Source organism: Aquarana catesbeiana, linkage group LG02 (assembly GCF_042186555.1).
Source record: "Aquarana catesbeiana isolate 2022-GZ linkage group LG02, ASM4218655v1, whole genome shotgun sequence".
In the NCBI taxonomy this organism is placed as follows: Eukaryota; Metazoa; Chordata; class Amphibia; order Anura; family Ranidae; genus Aquarana; species Aquarana catesbeiana.
The window spans coordinates 321,877,798-321,894,353 of record NC_133325.1 but is presented as its reverse complement, the minus strand read 5'-3'; the positions used below and the strand labels follow the sequence as shown (position 1 = coordinate 321,894,353).

The 16,556-nt window shown below is 40.5% G+C and overlaps 1 protein-coding gene across 5 annotated transcripts in view; it reads left to right on the top strand.

Annotated features, from left to right (window-relative positions):
* The window catches only part of NPAS2 (neuronal PAS domain protein 2), a 241,842-nt gene that overhangs the window by 157,623 nt on the left and 67,663 nt on the right, over positions 1–16,556 (top strand). For all 5 annotated transcript variants that reach the window (XM_073614781.1, XM_073614783.1, XM_073614785.1 and 2 more), the window contains 3 exons: positions 5,318–5,409; positions 6,250–6,339; positions 8,932–9,052. In XM_073614781.1, the coding sequence (XP_073470882.1) occupies positions 5,318–5,409; positions 6,250–6,339; positions 8,932–9,052 (303 nt within the window). The remainder of the gene's footprint in view (positions 1–5,317; positions 5,410–6,249; positions 6,340–8,931; positions 9,053–16,556) is intronic.

Genomic DNA, 16,556 nt, shown 5'->3' with positions numbered 1-16,556 from the left:
CACATCATATTTGCGCAGCGGTCTTTCAAGCGCAATTTTTTCGGAAAAAATACACTTTTTTCAATTGAAAAATAAGACAACAGTAAAGTTAGCCCAATTTTTTCTATATTGTGAAACATAATGTTACACCGAGTAAATTGATACCCAACATGTCATGCTTCAAAATTGCACCCGCTCGTGGAATGGCAACAAACTTTGGCACTTAAAAATCCCCATTGGCGATGTTTTAAAAATGTCTACAGTTTTAAGTAACAGAGGAGATCTAGTGCTAGAATTATTGATCTCACACTAACGATCGCTGCGATACCTAACGTGTGGTTTGAACACCGTTTTCATCTGCGGGCGTGGCTTTCGTATGCGCTTTGTATGCGTTGTAAACATCCCTTGTAATAGAAAAAAAGCATGACAGGTCATCTTTAATGTGAGATCGGGGGTCAAAAAGACCTCAGATCTCACATTTACACTTAAATGCAATAAAAAAAAAATTCCCCTTTAAGACCATTTGGCGAAAGTGATGTTTGACATCGCTCCTGTCATCCAATGGTATGGAGCCAAGTGGGTCCATTTTTCCTTCATTCGACTTCCAGCCTCACAGGGGAAAAGACCCGATTGTCTCTGCCGCTACCGACAACTTCGGTAAGCGGCGGAGATGACCGGAATGCGGCGGGAGGGGGGCCCCCGATAAAAGTGATCTCGCGGCAAATGCGCCACAGAGACCACCTTTACCCGAAAGAGAACTGTCCGCCGTTTTTGTAAAAATACCAGGATTGTGGCAGCTATCTCCTGCCATAACAACTGTATTTAGCGTCAAAATAACGACATATAACGAGTGGGCGGTTGGTGAAAAAACAAACCTTTGCAATCACCTTAACTGAACAAGCTGAAGTTAGAAGGCTACCATGCACAGTTGCACCAGATTTTGCATTCTCCAGTTTTAGTAAATCAACCCCTTAATATAGCTGAAGAGTTGTTCTTGTAATGTAATAATGTAATATCAGCATCTTAACCACTTCCATACCGGCCATTGTAAAATGACGCCTGCAGGAACATCTCGTCATTCCGGGTGGACGTCATATGACGTTCTCCTGTGTCCTCGCCACTCCTGCGGGCCCCCGGGGGCCCACAGCACGACGATCGGGGATGAGGTGTGTTCCTTCGGACACAGCCCATCCCCGATCAAGGTAAAGAGCCAATTAAATTGGCTCTTTACCACGTGACCGGCTGTGTCCAATCACTGCTCGTCACAAATCTCAACAAACGGCTGTAGTGCCATTTCCGGGACAGTGAGGAGGAGATCTAGAAAAAAATGTAAAAAAAACCACAGTACAGTGCCCGATTGCCCCCTGAATCCAGAGTACCTGTCACAGCCCATCAGAGTACCTGTCACCAGCCCGAGTACCTGTCACCAGCCCCAGAGTACCTGTCACCATCAGAGTACCTGTCACCAGCAAAGTACCTGAGTACCTGTCACAGCCCATCAGGCTACCCGAGTACCTGTCACCAGCCCATCAGGGTACCCGAGTACCTGTCACCAGCCCATCAGGGTACCCGAGTACCTGTCACCAGCCCATCAGAGTACCCGAGTACCTGTCACCAGCCCATCAGAGCACCCGAGTACCTGCCACCAGCCCATCAGAGTACCCGAGTACCTGCCACCAGCCCATCAGAGTACCCGAGTACTTCTCACCAGCCCATTAAAGTACCTGAGTATCTGTCTCCAGCCCATCAGAGTACCCGAGTACCTGTCCCCAACCCATCAGAGTACCCGAGTACCTGTCTCCAGCTCATCAGAGTACCCGAGTACCTGTCACCAGCCCATCAGAGTACCCGAGTACCTGTCACCAGCCCATGCCTCATAGAATATACTTTGGGGTGTTTGCCTTTCAAAATGGGGTCATTTTGTGGGTGTTTCCATTGTCCTGGTGCTCCAGGACCTTCAAAAGTGTGATAGGTTGTCAGGAAACTAAATGTGTAATTTATACTGCTGGAATGCCTGACAGTGCTCCCTGCATGTTGGGCCTCTGCATGTGGCCAGGCTGTGTAAAAGTCTCACACATGTGGTGTCACCATACTCAGGAGGAGTAGCAGAATGTATTTTGGGGTGTCATTTTTGCTATGTACATGCTATGTGTTAGATTATCTTATAAATGGACAACTTTGTGTGTGTTAGAAATTTCTTATAACTTGACCACTTTGTGTAAAAAAAAAAAAAAATACTTTTCCATTTTCTTTCCATGTTTTCCAAAAACTTTTGGAAAAAAAATGACATGTTCAAAAGACTCATTATGCCTCATGGAATATACCTTGGGGGTGTTTGTTTCCAAAATGGGGTAATCTTGTGGGTAATTCCATTGTCCTGGTGCTCCGGGGCCTTCAAAAGTGTAAGGCTCCATTCACACTAGCGCGTTTTTTGATGCATTTTGCATTTTGCAGAAATGCATGGGAATTTTTTAACATGGGTTCCTATGGAACATGTTCACATCAATGCTTTTTTGTATCTCTGCGTTTTTGGAAAGGGTCGGGGACTTTTTTTCATGCAAAAAGCAGCGTTTTGCATGTAATGGATTTCAATGGACAAGCATCAAAAACGCAAGTGCACCGTTTTTGCAGCGTTTTTGCAGCGTTTTTGGTGCGTTTTTGGTGCGTTTTTGCCGTTTTTTTTTTTTTTTTGGTAATTTTTTTTTAAGACTGTAAAAAAACATGAAAAAAAAAAAAAAAAAACGCAAAACGCAAATCGCGGCAAAAACGCGGCAAAAACGCTACAAAAACGTGCCAAGCATGAAAAAAAAACCTCCAAAAACGCTCAAAAGCAACATGCATAGGTGTGAATCGAGCCTAATAGGTCGTTAGGAAATTAGGAAAAGTCTCACACATGTGATATCGCCATACTCAGGAGGAGTAGCAGAATGTATTTTGGGGTGTAATTTTTGCTATGTACATGCTATGTGTTAGAAATATCTTATTAATAGACAACTTTGTGTAAAAAAAAAATACATTTTAATTTTCTTTCCACGTTTTTCGAAGACTTTTGGAAAAAAATGAACTGTTCAAAAGAATCATTATGCCTCATGGATTATACGTTGGGGTGTTTGCTTTCCAAAATGGGGTCATTTTGTGGATAATTTAATTGTCCTGGTGCTCCAGGGCCTTCAAAAGTGTGATAGGTTGTTAGGAAATTAGAAATTTATGCTCCTAGAATGCCTGTTGGTGCTCCCTGCATGTTTAACCTCTGTATGTGGCCAGGTTGTGAAAAAGTCTCACACATGTGGTATCTCCATACTTGGGAGGAGTAGCAGAATGTATTTTGTGGTGTAATTGGAAGTATGCATATGCTGTGTGTGAGAAATAACTTGTTATTATGACAATTTTGTGTAAAAAAAAAAAACTTTTCTTTATTTTCCTAAGAATTGTGGGAAAAAATTACAACTTCAAAAAACTCTCCATGTCTCTTAATAAATACCTTGGACTGTCTACTTTTGAAAAAGGGGTCATTTGGGGGGTATTTATACTTTCCTGACATTTCAGGGCCTCAAGAAATGAGATAGGCCGTCAGTGCATCAGGTGTGATCAATTTTCAGTGATTTGCACCATAGCTTGTATACTCTATGGCTCCATGCACACTGAAGCTCATAAACGTCCGTTTTTGGGAGTTTGGGCGTTTTTTTTAACAGCCTGTAAACTCCCCTTTATGTTATCCTATGTGTCCATGCACACATGGACGTTGGATGATTATCAGCAGCGGAGTTTATGGGCTGTTTTCTGAACGCCATAAAATCACGTTCAGGAGTTGTTTTTCTGACCACAAAAAAACGCCAAATGCTCATAAACGTCGATAAACGCTCAAAAACGTGGCTCACCAGCATTTTTTAACCTTTTTCATCAATTGAAAAATAAAACGCTAAAAACTGCTAATGCGGAAAAATGCTAAACGCTAATAAATGCTATTGCAAAAACGTTGAAAGACTCACTGCAAAGCTACTGGTGTTTTTATAACCTTATTTTAACGTCCAGTGTGCATGGAGCCTATAACTTTCACACAGACCAAATAATACACACTTATTTGGGTTATTTTTACCAAAGATATGTAGCAGTATAAATTTTTGCCCAAATTTGTGAAAGAAAAAATTACTTATTTGCAAAATTTTATCATAGAAACTAAAAAAAGTGGGTTTTTTTTCACAATTTTTGCTCTTCTTTCACTTTTTCACCAAAAGAAAGCTCTATTTGTGTTAAAAAAAATATAATTAAAATATATATATTTTTTTGGGTACAGTGTTGCATGATTGAGTAATTGGCATTCAAAGTGTGAGAGCACTGAATGTTGAAAATTGCTCTGGGCAGGAAGAGTGTATAAGTGCCCTGTATTGAAGTGGTTAATCAGTAAGGCTAGATTTTGGCTCCACTTGTTGCCAAGCTACCTCAATAGTCAGATTGGTTCCTACACAGCAACAATTCAAGAATTGTTCCAGTTTTAGTTTACCCTGGAAACAAAAATGTAGTATTTCTTTGAATAAAAAGGGTTTTTAGTTTTCAGTAGTTGATACAGCAGAGATGAAAGGTATGCTCTGTGGCTCAGCCCAGTATTCAATCGTGGATTAAAGCCCAGCATGCAGTGAATAGTTTATGCAACTGTTCAAAAAATGGTGGCATGGCTTACAAGTAAAGATGACATAAGGAGAAATGAAATGATTTCTTACTATGAATTACATATAAACTGATGTCATAGTCACTTGTAATGAATCATTTGTTTTAAAACACATACACTATTTAGGTGTGCTATGGGCTTTTGCTTTCTTTAGTTTTTTTTTCTATAGCATTTTTGTACCTTTTATAGGCTTTTTCTTATATGCTCTCTATATTTATTACTCTCGGGATACTTTTACAAGTGCAAAGCTTATGAGCAGTAAGCCTCAACAAAGATTTCCCTTTGCTAAAAGAAGATCAGCAAACATAATGTGTTGCTATGGGTGATGTCACATTGTACATTAAATACCTTAAATTGTACTGTATACAACAAGCATAAAATATGTTACTTGGAAACCTAGGTGTGCCAGTGACTTATTTTATCCCTGCTTCACTCTATTACCAGCAATATCACCATTAAATTGTTTGGTCCATTCTGATATGGTGTGCGATGGAATATATTTATCATTCAGCTCATACAATAAGTATCTCAGTATTATGGGATGATTGTAGTTGAGACTCAAAATCAATGTTTGATGAGTATACACCTTGCTTGAATTTTTTCATATTCTGTTATACAGTATTATACAACATAAACGTTATTTTAAATATATTTTTTTCTCTGTGTGGATAGAAGCTGCAGCACAGACAGAGATTGGTGATATTCATCTAGACTGGAAGCCATCATTTCTCAGTAATGAAGAGTTCACTCAGCTGATGTTGGAGGTAAGAAGTCTCCCTCCCTCCCCAAATTCCTGCATACGCTAATTGTATTGTTGGTGTGCATTGGTCTTTCTCCACATTCATATAATAGAGGAACATAATTTGCATAGTAAGCTATGAGGAGCCAAAGTTGGCTTCATTATCTCTGTAGAGACTTACAATCATTTCAGGAGCTATATATACCACGGTTTACTCTTACTACAAAGGATGTTTTATTTTTTTAAATAAAACAGAATTTACAATATTAATATACCTTAGTCAATCTCTCAGGTTACTCTCTATATAACTGTAGGTCAGAAAAAAATGGTGACCCTTATCCTTATCCCCACTGTCAAAGTCGCAACCCTCTTACTTTGGGAAAATCACCAAGAAAGCAGCAAAACACTCACCTGCTTTGGTGACGTTGCTTTTCACAGGCTGAACTAGCAAGATTAAATTCTGCTGCTGCTCAATTGCTGGCAAGCAAGATCTCCTGGATTGTGGCAAGCAGTGGAGCAAGGCTGTAGAATTGTATTACGGTATTTACTTTTCATACTACATAGCAAGTTTTCCCAGTAAAACATATTTTTTATTGAAGAGCAATTAGACTTCATCAATCTTTTTTCTTTGTTGTGTTTTGTTTCAAGGTTGATTAAAATGATCAAATCTTTGTTCATCTCTTGCTATGTTTATGGCAAGCATTAGAAATAGTCCCACTCAAAGATAAAAACTGATGTACATGGGATGAAAGTCAATGATGACTGTTTCAGGATGTAGCACAAGATAGTAGGCTTCTGGTGACAAAAAAAAGTAGAAAGTGGTTTTCAAATGACAAATAGATGCAATCCTTTTTTTATGTTGTAGGCTCTCGATGGCTTCATTATTGCACTTACCACAGATGGAAGCATCATCTATGTTTCTGATAGTATCACACCACTGCTTGGGCATTTGCCAGTAAGTAAGCATTACATTATACTTCTCTCTTATTATCAATCTTTTAGATTTGTTAACAGAGTAATGTTGCCGCCACACAATAAATGTCATTTTAATAAATATAAATCTGCCTTTAGGTGATCCTATTTTGTCATGAAACCCTCTTAGTAAATTGCTTACCTAGACCCAAACTGCAAAGGTGATTGCAGAGAAATGAACAGTTGTGCCATCAATGACTGATTGCAGATCGGCATGAATAATCGCTAGAAATTCAAGCTCCTTCATCGTATTTATTTTACCCCTGCCAGGTTATCCCGCATATATTCATCCGCTAATAGCCAATGCTGGAGATGCTCTCGTTCTCCGGCTGACACAGAGCATATTTTTTGGAGTTGCACTCATATTCAAACTTTCTGGTTAGGGATTACTGAATGTCTCTCGGAGCTACTTAGTATCCCAGTCCCTTTGACTCCAAGAGTCTGTCTAATTGGGTTGGTAAAAGAGGTAGTTCCATCCAGAGCTCACCGCACCCTGTTAAATATTACGTTGTTTTATGGTAGAAAGGCCATTCTATTAAAATGGAAAAAAACAATTGCGCCTTCAGTACTGTACTGGAAGGGTCTGATTAACTCTGTAATACCTCTATACAAAGCAACGTACAAATCCAGAGGTTGTGAAAAGAAATTCAAAAAGGTGTGGCAGGCTTGGCTGGATTCTTCAGATACAGTGGGCTAAATCAATATTACTGAGAAACTTTGTTTACGCTGGAAACTTATGATCTATGGATAACATAGGTAAATGCTATTGTTGGTACTCCCCTCATGAGACACAAGAAAAGTATCCACGTTCCTGAATAAGTAACTATCTATTTAATAAGAAAAGAAAAAAAGGCATGATACATCTTTGTAATAGTGTTAAGGTGCGCATATATATGGATAGTAACCCTGGTCACTGGTTGGTTGGGAGGGGGGGTGGGGGGAATGGGAAGGGAATAGATTGAACTATGTTAGTTTTTGTTGTTGGCCCTGCGTGGCCAACCCAGGTGGCACGTTGCCTGCTGGGTTACTGTTTGTTTTATGTCTTGTATTGTGTGCAAAACTTCATAAAAAAGAATTTAAAAAAATAAATAATCACCAGAAAAAAGTGCACACATTGGGGGTTATTTACTGAAGGCAAATCCACTTTGCACTACAAGTGCAAACTACAAGTGCAAAGTGCACTTGAAATTACACTGAAAGTGCACTTGGAAGTGCAGTCGCTGTAGATCTGAGGGGGACATGCAAGGAAAACAAAAAACAGCATTTTAGCTTGCACATGATTGGATAATAAAATCAGCAGAGCTTCCCCTTATTTCAGATCTACCCCTCAGATTTACAGCGACTGAACTTCCAAGTGCACTTTCAGTGCAATTTCAAGTGCACTTCGCACTTGTAGTTTGCACTTGTAGTGCAAAGTGGATTTGCCTTTCGTAAATAACCTCCACTGTGCGCTGTTACTGTTCCAGTAATTGCTAGGAGATCTTTATTCTAAAATGGTCGGTGTTGCACTTTTGGGTTATTGTAGCCAGTCACAATCTTAAAGCAGACCTTCAGTAATTTTTTCAGCTCGCCATCTATTACATCTTCTGCCCTTGTCGTTTTAACTTTGGATAGTAAAATATTTTTTTAAATACCTTATACAGTCCACTTCCTGTTTCTTGTCTGGTAAAAAGCCTAGGCTACTGACATCATGCACAGCTCTCTCTCTAACTCTCGTGAGAGTTTGCCAGGAAGAGAGGGGGATGAGTCATAAGAGGGCCAATGAAGAGCTCCAGGGCTGCAGAGCTGGAGGTGTGCCTCTGTGTGTCTGTGTAAATCCAGGAAGTGAACAGGCAGCAGCTTCAGCTGCCCACAGTTAAAATTGATGCAGCAGGACTTAGTGGAGGGAGATTTTTGCAGCATATTTGGCAAGTACAGAATCGCAGTATATATAAAATAATATGCAAAGTGGTTGGAGGGAAGCTTCAGAATGGCAAAGATGTTTTTATTACAAATTATGTGAGCAGACCGCAGTTCCTCTTTAAAGAAAGTACTTGATTACAGGCACATTTCTGTTGTGCAATTTTCATTGGCTTTATTAGGTTGACACTTTTTGTCTGATTCGTTATGATATTTTCAGATACAGCTGATACTATAGACGGTATTAAAGGTGCTCATATAGCATTGCTAATTGTTGGAGGTGAGTTTCTGCTGAAGAAGGGATCACTAAAGTCTCTAATCATATTTTATGGTGTATGGCAAGCTTAGGATATGCTTAAATTATATAATTTCTATGGCATAAAGAGATTGAAGTATCATTCTTTCGTCTGAAGTTGATTTGATAAGCAGAAGGATATACTGTCCGTTTAAAGACAAATAAATCTTAGCGTTTCATAACAAAGGATAAACTGTTCTGTAACTAAGGGCACGTGACTGCTTGGAGGATCTGTAGCAGATATTCTCCTTCATCCCTCAAAATTGCTTTGACTATGACAGTTGCTCAGACTGAACAGTACACTTTTTTGAGCTGAGCTTTTCCTTATGGCAAATGATTATCAGTGACACATTTGTTTCTTATGTTCTTTCCTCTGAACAGTCTGACATCATGGATCAAAACTTGTTGAATTTTCTACCAGAACAAGAACATTCAGACATCTATAAAATCCTGTCTTCACATATGCTTGTGACAGATTCTGCATCTCTAAATTATTTGAATTGTGAGTTATATTTTCATTATAATTTCACCGGTTGTACAAAGGGCTGCCTAATGAACAGAACGGCTCTAAGCTCATATTAATGTATTTTCTTCTTTGCTAGATTTCGTTAATATCATTTATAAACATTGATATTTCTACATTTAAAGTACACAGGTAATTCATTTTTAGGAAGTACAACTTTTTTTTTAACAGTATGAAGAAATGCAACTTTTAAGGAATTTACCAGCCATCTCATGTTTTTCTTGTAGGGTGTGCTTCTAGTTATTAATGGACAATCCCACTGTGTTTCCTAATTGAAACCTGTGTTGCCAAATTCTGGGGGCTACCATTGCTGACTACCTTTCAAGAATACTATTTGCCTGGCTATCTCTGTTTCAGTTATTTGAGTAACCTGGAATCAGCATACAGATTTGAAATTTAGAGTGAAGTCAGAGCATCTGATCTTCATACTTGTTCCAGGTCAGTGACTCTGAAAGTATTGGTGCCACTAGATCCTGGATAGACAGGAGATGCCATTTGCCTGATTCAGACTTTTTGAGAGGGAAAATCAAGTGGATTGGTATGAATATCTTGTCCAATTGCTATTCTTTTCCCCAAAGATAAGAAGGAGCTAGAAGCCAGCTATCCAGCTAAAGTGTTTTAGTTTTGAAATGTTATCACATTGGAAGTTAACAACATCAGCTATAATGTTGCACAAAACAATTGTCAACTCTAAAGTATTAAAGCGGTTCTCTGCCCTGATTGAAAAAGTTACAGTCGGCTGCCCACTGCACAAGTGCGAGCCGTGCTACGCTTTGTGAATGAGCCACAGCGATCAGACCGGAAGTGGGATTGGGTACCTGTCAGAACCAGGTACCCGCACCCCCCCTTCCAGAATAGTGCCACAAATAGAGGGGGGGGGGGTGGCATAAAGCTGTACTTCCCCTTTGGGGTGAAGTTTTGATTACCGAGGGAATAAGAAAAGTAACCTAAGGTGAGTGCAGAATGTAAACTATACTTGTCTTTATGTTTAGAGACATGATTCTATGATGTATAAATGCACCCATTAGATCTTAGGTGATTGTTCACAGTCCTGACATTTACAGCAAGATTAGTGCCCTTTGATAACTCTGCACTTTAAACACACGTTAGAAAACCTTCTCGCATCTTAATCTGCATCTAGAGGACATAGTGACAGTAAGGCTAACCATACTCGTGTATGTTTCTCTCATTCAGCCCCACAGGCTAAACAAGAGAAATTATTAGATTTCTCCATCCACACTATGGAGGAATCTGCAATACTATCTACAGTATTCAGACATAGCACCCATGGTTGTCTGAATGCCCAAACAGTAATTGCATCTGATAGGATGTAGTCACTGTGCAGCCGACATTGTTTCCACCCAGCTCAGTTGATATTTTAATGGAATGCCAAGCCAGATGTTGCCCACAGAGCCACTCATGACTCAAATTTTATCTGATTTAGCAGGAATTGGATGACATTTGAAACATATATGGCTATTAGGGATGAACTAGATGCTCGGGTTGAACATAAGTTTGACTCGAACATCGGGTGTTCGCCCGTTCACCGAACAGCGAACATTATGGGGTGTTTGGGGAGAATTAGAGTGCTGCGGAACGCCCCATAATGCACTGCGAGATCGCAGTGCATTGCTGTATGATGATTGGCCAAAGCATGCACCTGACCTGCATGCTTTGGCCAATCACAGCGTGCTCTGCTAAGAGAGCCATAATTGGCCAAAAGCAGGGTGCCTTTGGCCAATCATGGCTCAGGGGGACTAAGTCCACGCCCCACACTATATAAGGCTGCTTACACGGCGGCCACGTGGAGTGTAGTTGGCGTGGACAGAGAGATAGCTTGATTTATATTAGAAAAAAGAGAGAGAGACAGGTTTTTCCACACAGCACTACAGAGAGAGTGCTGACAGAAGAACTGAGGAGCGGCTGTGTCACAGTAACAGAGGATCTGTCTGTGCCTCCTTCCCCCGCTCGACCCCCACCTTTCTCCTGTCAGCTGTGTGAGAGACAGAGACCGAGCTGCGCTGATGAGGCTCCCTGCCTGTTCCTGATTGGGTGAAGGGCAGAACCAATGACAGGAGGAGGAGAGAAACGCCCGCAAAAGGAGAGATGGGAGGAGAGTGAGACAAAAACGCTGTGGGAGGGATTTTTGGAGCTGAGGGGAGAGAGAGACACACACTGACACCAGAGAGTGTGTGATCTATTATAAAGGAGGGAGAGCTGTCTGAAGACAGCAGGCTGAGGTACCAGCATCAGACTAAAGGAGAGAGAGACACACATTGACACCAGAGAGTGTGTGACCTATTATAGAGAGAGGAAGCCAAGCCTTTCCAGAGACTGCCGGGAGAAAGAGTGTGGTGAGGTGACCAGACTGTGTGGTGGAACTCCACCATAGAGAGAGAGAGAGAGACACGTTTTTCCTGAGACGACCAGGAGAGCACTGCAAGAAGGTAGAGGGGAGCCAGGATTGGTGTCACCCACATGTTCCGCCACTGTTAAGCTCAGGAAGCCTGATCGGTGACCCACGCATCACCCAGCTCAGCGGAGATGACCCATACGCGATATCCATCCAGGTATCAGGTTGGCCGTTGCCTCTTCACCTTGCGAGTTTTGCTACCATTCATCTCGATCGGCCCTCAGAAGGGGATCCAGTGCCTTGCAACATTGCTAGGAGCATCACCTGGGATTATCGTTGTGTCATCGCACAGAGGATTGGTGAGAGGGTGCAAACCCAACATCATTCTTCACACCATACTGACACTGCACGCAGACACCAATTTCCCTTTTTAGTGTCACGGGATGCCTGTTTGGAGTTGCCATAGTAGTTTGCCCTTTCAAATCTCTACCGGAACATTCTAATGGAACATTCTAGAGGATTACTGCTCCATGCAAGCTTTTTTAAACCTACTCTTTTAAAAAATAGACCCCACCGTTTGCTAGCAGAAGACACTAGTATTCACCTCAGGACCGGCAAAATTACAGAACTGTGCCTACTGTACTTGTGTAACCCTTTTCTTTTCGTTGTGTGTTTGCCTCTCAAAGGTGTTTATGGCCCAGAAGGAGCTGAGAAGTCTTCTCTCCTCCCTCTCAGCGCCTGTGTTAAGGGCATATAGATTACTGCCCTTTTCTAAATTTACAGTTGCTAAGTATTGAATTTTGTCTTTTCTAATGTATTAATTTTTTGCCGAAAGGTTTAACAATGTTGTAAGCTTCCATATGCTTTAAACCGTGATAATATATTCAGTTTGTTTATCACTACCAGGTGTGTGTCTGTTTTTGGTGATAATCCACAGCCAGGATAACAGTATTTTCCACATGTGTCTTTAAATGTGTTTGCAGTAATTTAATTTAACTAGTTGTGCCGGAGGGGCTGAGGTCATTCTTAGGGTTGAGGTGGAGAGCAGAGAACCCAAATTTACCAAGCGGCTCCTTCGGGGTTGGCGCTCCATATATATATACTCTGCATTTAGCATAGACTATATATTCAGTGTTTACTCGATATTCAGTCAGTGCAGGCAGTGTATTAATATATATATACAGTCTTGTGTGTGTGTGTATATATATATACTCTGGATAGATAGATAGATAGATAGATAGATAGATAGATAGATAGATAGATAGATAGATAGATAGATAGATAGATAGATAGATAGATAGATACTCTGCATCCAGTGTAGCCTATATCTACAGTGCATTTGGTGGCGTACTGTTTCTAATACACTTCCGGCGGTGTACACAGTATCTAATACAGTGTGTACAGTTTCTACTACACTTCTGGTGGTGTACACAGTATAAAATACAGTGCAGCCATTGTACAGTTTCTAATACAGTGCAGGTGGTGTGCACAGTATCTAATACAGTGTGTACAGTTTCTACTACTTTGCTGGTGGTGTACACAGTATCTAATACAGTGTGTACAGTTTCTACTACACTTCTGGTGGTGTACACAGTACACAATACGGTGCAGCTGTAGTACAGTTTCTAATACAGTGCAGGCGGTGTACACAGTATCTAATACAGAGTGTACAGTTTCTACCACACTTCTGGTGGTGTACACAGTACACAATACAGTGCAGCTGTAGTACAGTTTCTAATACAGTGCAGACGGTGTACACAGTATCTAATACAGTGTGTACAGTTTCTACTACACTTCTGGTGGTGTACACAGTATACAATACAGTGTAGCCGTTGTACAGTTGCTAATACAGTGCAGGCATTGTAGACAGTATCTAATACAGTGTGTGCAGTTTCTACTACACTTCTGGTGGTGTACACAGTATACAATACAGTGCAGCCATTGTACAGTTGCTAATACAGTGTAGGTGGTGTACACAGTATCTAATACAGTGTGTACAGTTTTTACTACACTTCTGGTGGTTTACACAGTACACAATACAGTGCAGTCATAGTACAGTTTATACTACTTTTCTGGTGGTGTACACAGTATCTAATACAGTGTGTACGTTTTCTACTACACTTATGGTGGTGTACACAGTACACAATACAGTGCAGCTGTAGTACAGTTTCTAATACAGTGCAGGCGGTGTACACAGTATCTAATATAGTGTGTACAGTTTCTACTACCCTTCTGGTGGTGTACACAGTATACAATACAGTGCAGCCATTGTACAGTGGCTAATACAGTGCAGGCATTGTACACAATATCTAATACAGTGTGTACAGTTTCTACTACACTTCTGGTGGTGTACACAGTACACAGTACTGTGCAGCCGTAGTACAGTTTCTATTACTTTTCTGGTGGTGTACACAGTATCTAATACAGTATGTACAGTTTCTACTACACTTCTGGTGGTGTACACAGTATACAATACAATGCAGCCATTGTACAGTTGCTAATACAGTGCAGGCGGTGTACACAGTATCTAATACAGTATGTACAGTTTCTAATACACTTCAGGAGGTGTACGCAGTATCTAATACAGTTCGATGACAGTTTGATGACAGACTATATTTTTGGATGCATAGAATGCACTTTTTGGTTAAGTTCTGTTGGCAGATGGCATGTCTAATTTTATTTGTTTTCTTTTTTTAATGCACAATAAAAAAATTGTGTATAATAATACTTGGCTATGTGTTAACAAGGAACACCAACATAGTTGTATCTTTGATATAAAAAACTATAATAATGATAATAACTTGACCAAAAAAATAAAAAACATAATAATATTCTTGATATCACTAGAAAAAAAAGCCTTTTTAAATAGGTTTGGCAGAACTCCCTCAGTATCACCAGCAAAGCAGCTTCATTATTGTCCCATTAAAGAAGAAGAGAATATGCGCTGTATTTCGACATTTCATATTTTGCCGCGCTTATCCTTGCTTCCGAGCATGCGTGTTTGTACTTTTGTCCAACGGACTTGTGTACACACGCTTGGAAAATCCGACAACACACATTTGTCCGCGGAAAATTTGAAAACCTGCTAGCCAACATTTGTTGGCGGAAAGTTCGACAACAATTGTCCAATGGAGCATACACATGATTGGATTTACTGACAACAGCCTGTCATCGAACATTTCCCGTCGGAAAGTCCGATCGTGTGTACAGGCCTTTAGTCTTAGGAGACGAGGTAGCTGTATCATGCCTCATGGCTAACACATTCCTTCCCACTTTTTCCGCTAAAAGGCACTTTTGTTGGAATCCTACTACTATCTTCTATAGAGACAATGCCACAGGAACACGGTTAGCACTCGGGATATAGTAGCCATACATGCAAAACCCAATCCAGTCTGGACTCCATTCTGTGAGTACCGCACTGAAGATCCCCTTACTTAACAATGGTGGATCGTGGCGCAAGGGAACTGAGGCAAAAGGCAAAAATAGCATGCATTCTGCATACATCCTACAGGAAACTCAAAATACCACTCAGGGTGATAGCTGTTCACAGGACAATGTCATATTATGACACTACCCCCCTTCACTAACTTTAGATCCCTTTCAGGCACACACTATGTAGTAGGTTTCTCTTCCACTATGAATACTTTGGAAAACTTTCAGCGCTTTTTGAATTTTTGATTTCCAGAGTAGTGGCGGCTGGTGCTCCATTGGTCGGGGGGGGAGGGCAGACGGACCCCCGACCCCCCCTTCCCCAGCTCACTTCCCTATGACTGTGGTCACGGCTCAGCAGACAGATTGCCGTTGTGATCAGTGCAGGGAGCTCCCCTCAATCAGTGCACAGCGCAGGAGAATTATCCTATAGAATAGGATTTTGAGGAGAAACAGGCTATACCAGTAGTGAATCTTTTCACTTCAGTTTTAAGCATCCTGTTGATAGGTGTTTGGAAACACTTTTAAAGGCCTCCTTTGCCTGAAACCACCAGCAATTGTTGCCATGTCTATTTGCTAGACTGTTGCTGAACAAGACAAATGAACATGGACCAGGAACCTGTCATTCCTGACCCTGCTCTCTTAGAATACTGTAATTGCGGTTAATGCCCTCAGCATTATTGTTTTGTGTGGATGCTCTAGAAAATTGAATTCACCAAGTCTCTAGAATCTCCTTTATTTATGTACATATAGCAAGGATTTTTTTGTGAAAAGCTTGGCCTGCTAGACCTACTTGTAAGAGATGTCTCCTCCACATGCATTTTGACAGTGAAAACCTTTCTGGGGAATCCCCTCATAAATCCATCAAGGAAGCCACTAGGGAAAAGGTGCTTCTACCCTACAAGATGAAGCCTAAAGCGATTGTAAAGCTTTGTTTTTTCTAAATAATAAACATGATATACTTACCTGTTCTGTGCAATGGTTTTGCACAGAGGAACCCAGATCCTCCTCTTCCAGTGTTAATTTTGGCAGCAAATTTCAATTTAGTTTTAGTCTTAGTCTTAGGACTAAAATGGCATTTTAGTTTTAGTCCCATTTTAGTCTTCTGCCATTGTTTTAGTTTTAGTCGTATTTAGTCGACTAAATCTCCAGTACATTTTAGTCAACCAAAATCTCCAGTACATTTTAGTCGACTAAAACTAATTTTAGTCGTCTGAAATTGAATGGGTGTAATTAAATTGTAATGCATTAGTTAACATTTCTCTACAATTTCCAAACTCATTATATACTGGTGGAGTGAAAAATCTCATATGTTATTATTTAAGGTATTGAGGTATGAACATGCACTAAAGGTCAGTGTTGATTTTGAAGTAAAATTTCAATTTAGTTTTAGTCTTAGCCTTTTGACTAAAATGCCATTATAATTTTAGTCCCATTTTATTTCTTTGACTAAAATGCCATTTTAGTTTTAGTCGTATTTTAGTCATCTCAATTGTTTTAGTCAACTAAAATAGTTTTCATTTAGTCGACTAAAATGTTTTAGTCATTTTAGTCGACAAAATTAACACTGTCCTCTTCTTGGGTCCCTAGCTGGCACTCATGGCTCCTCCCTCCCGCTGCGTACCCCCATTGGAAGCCGCTTGCTATGGCGCACTCATACATGCTCCCTCCCGAGCTGAGCTGTTTGTGTCTATTCAGACA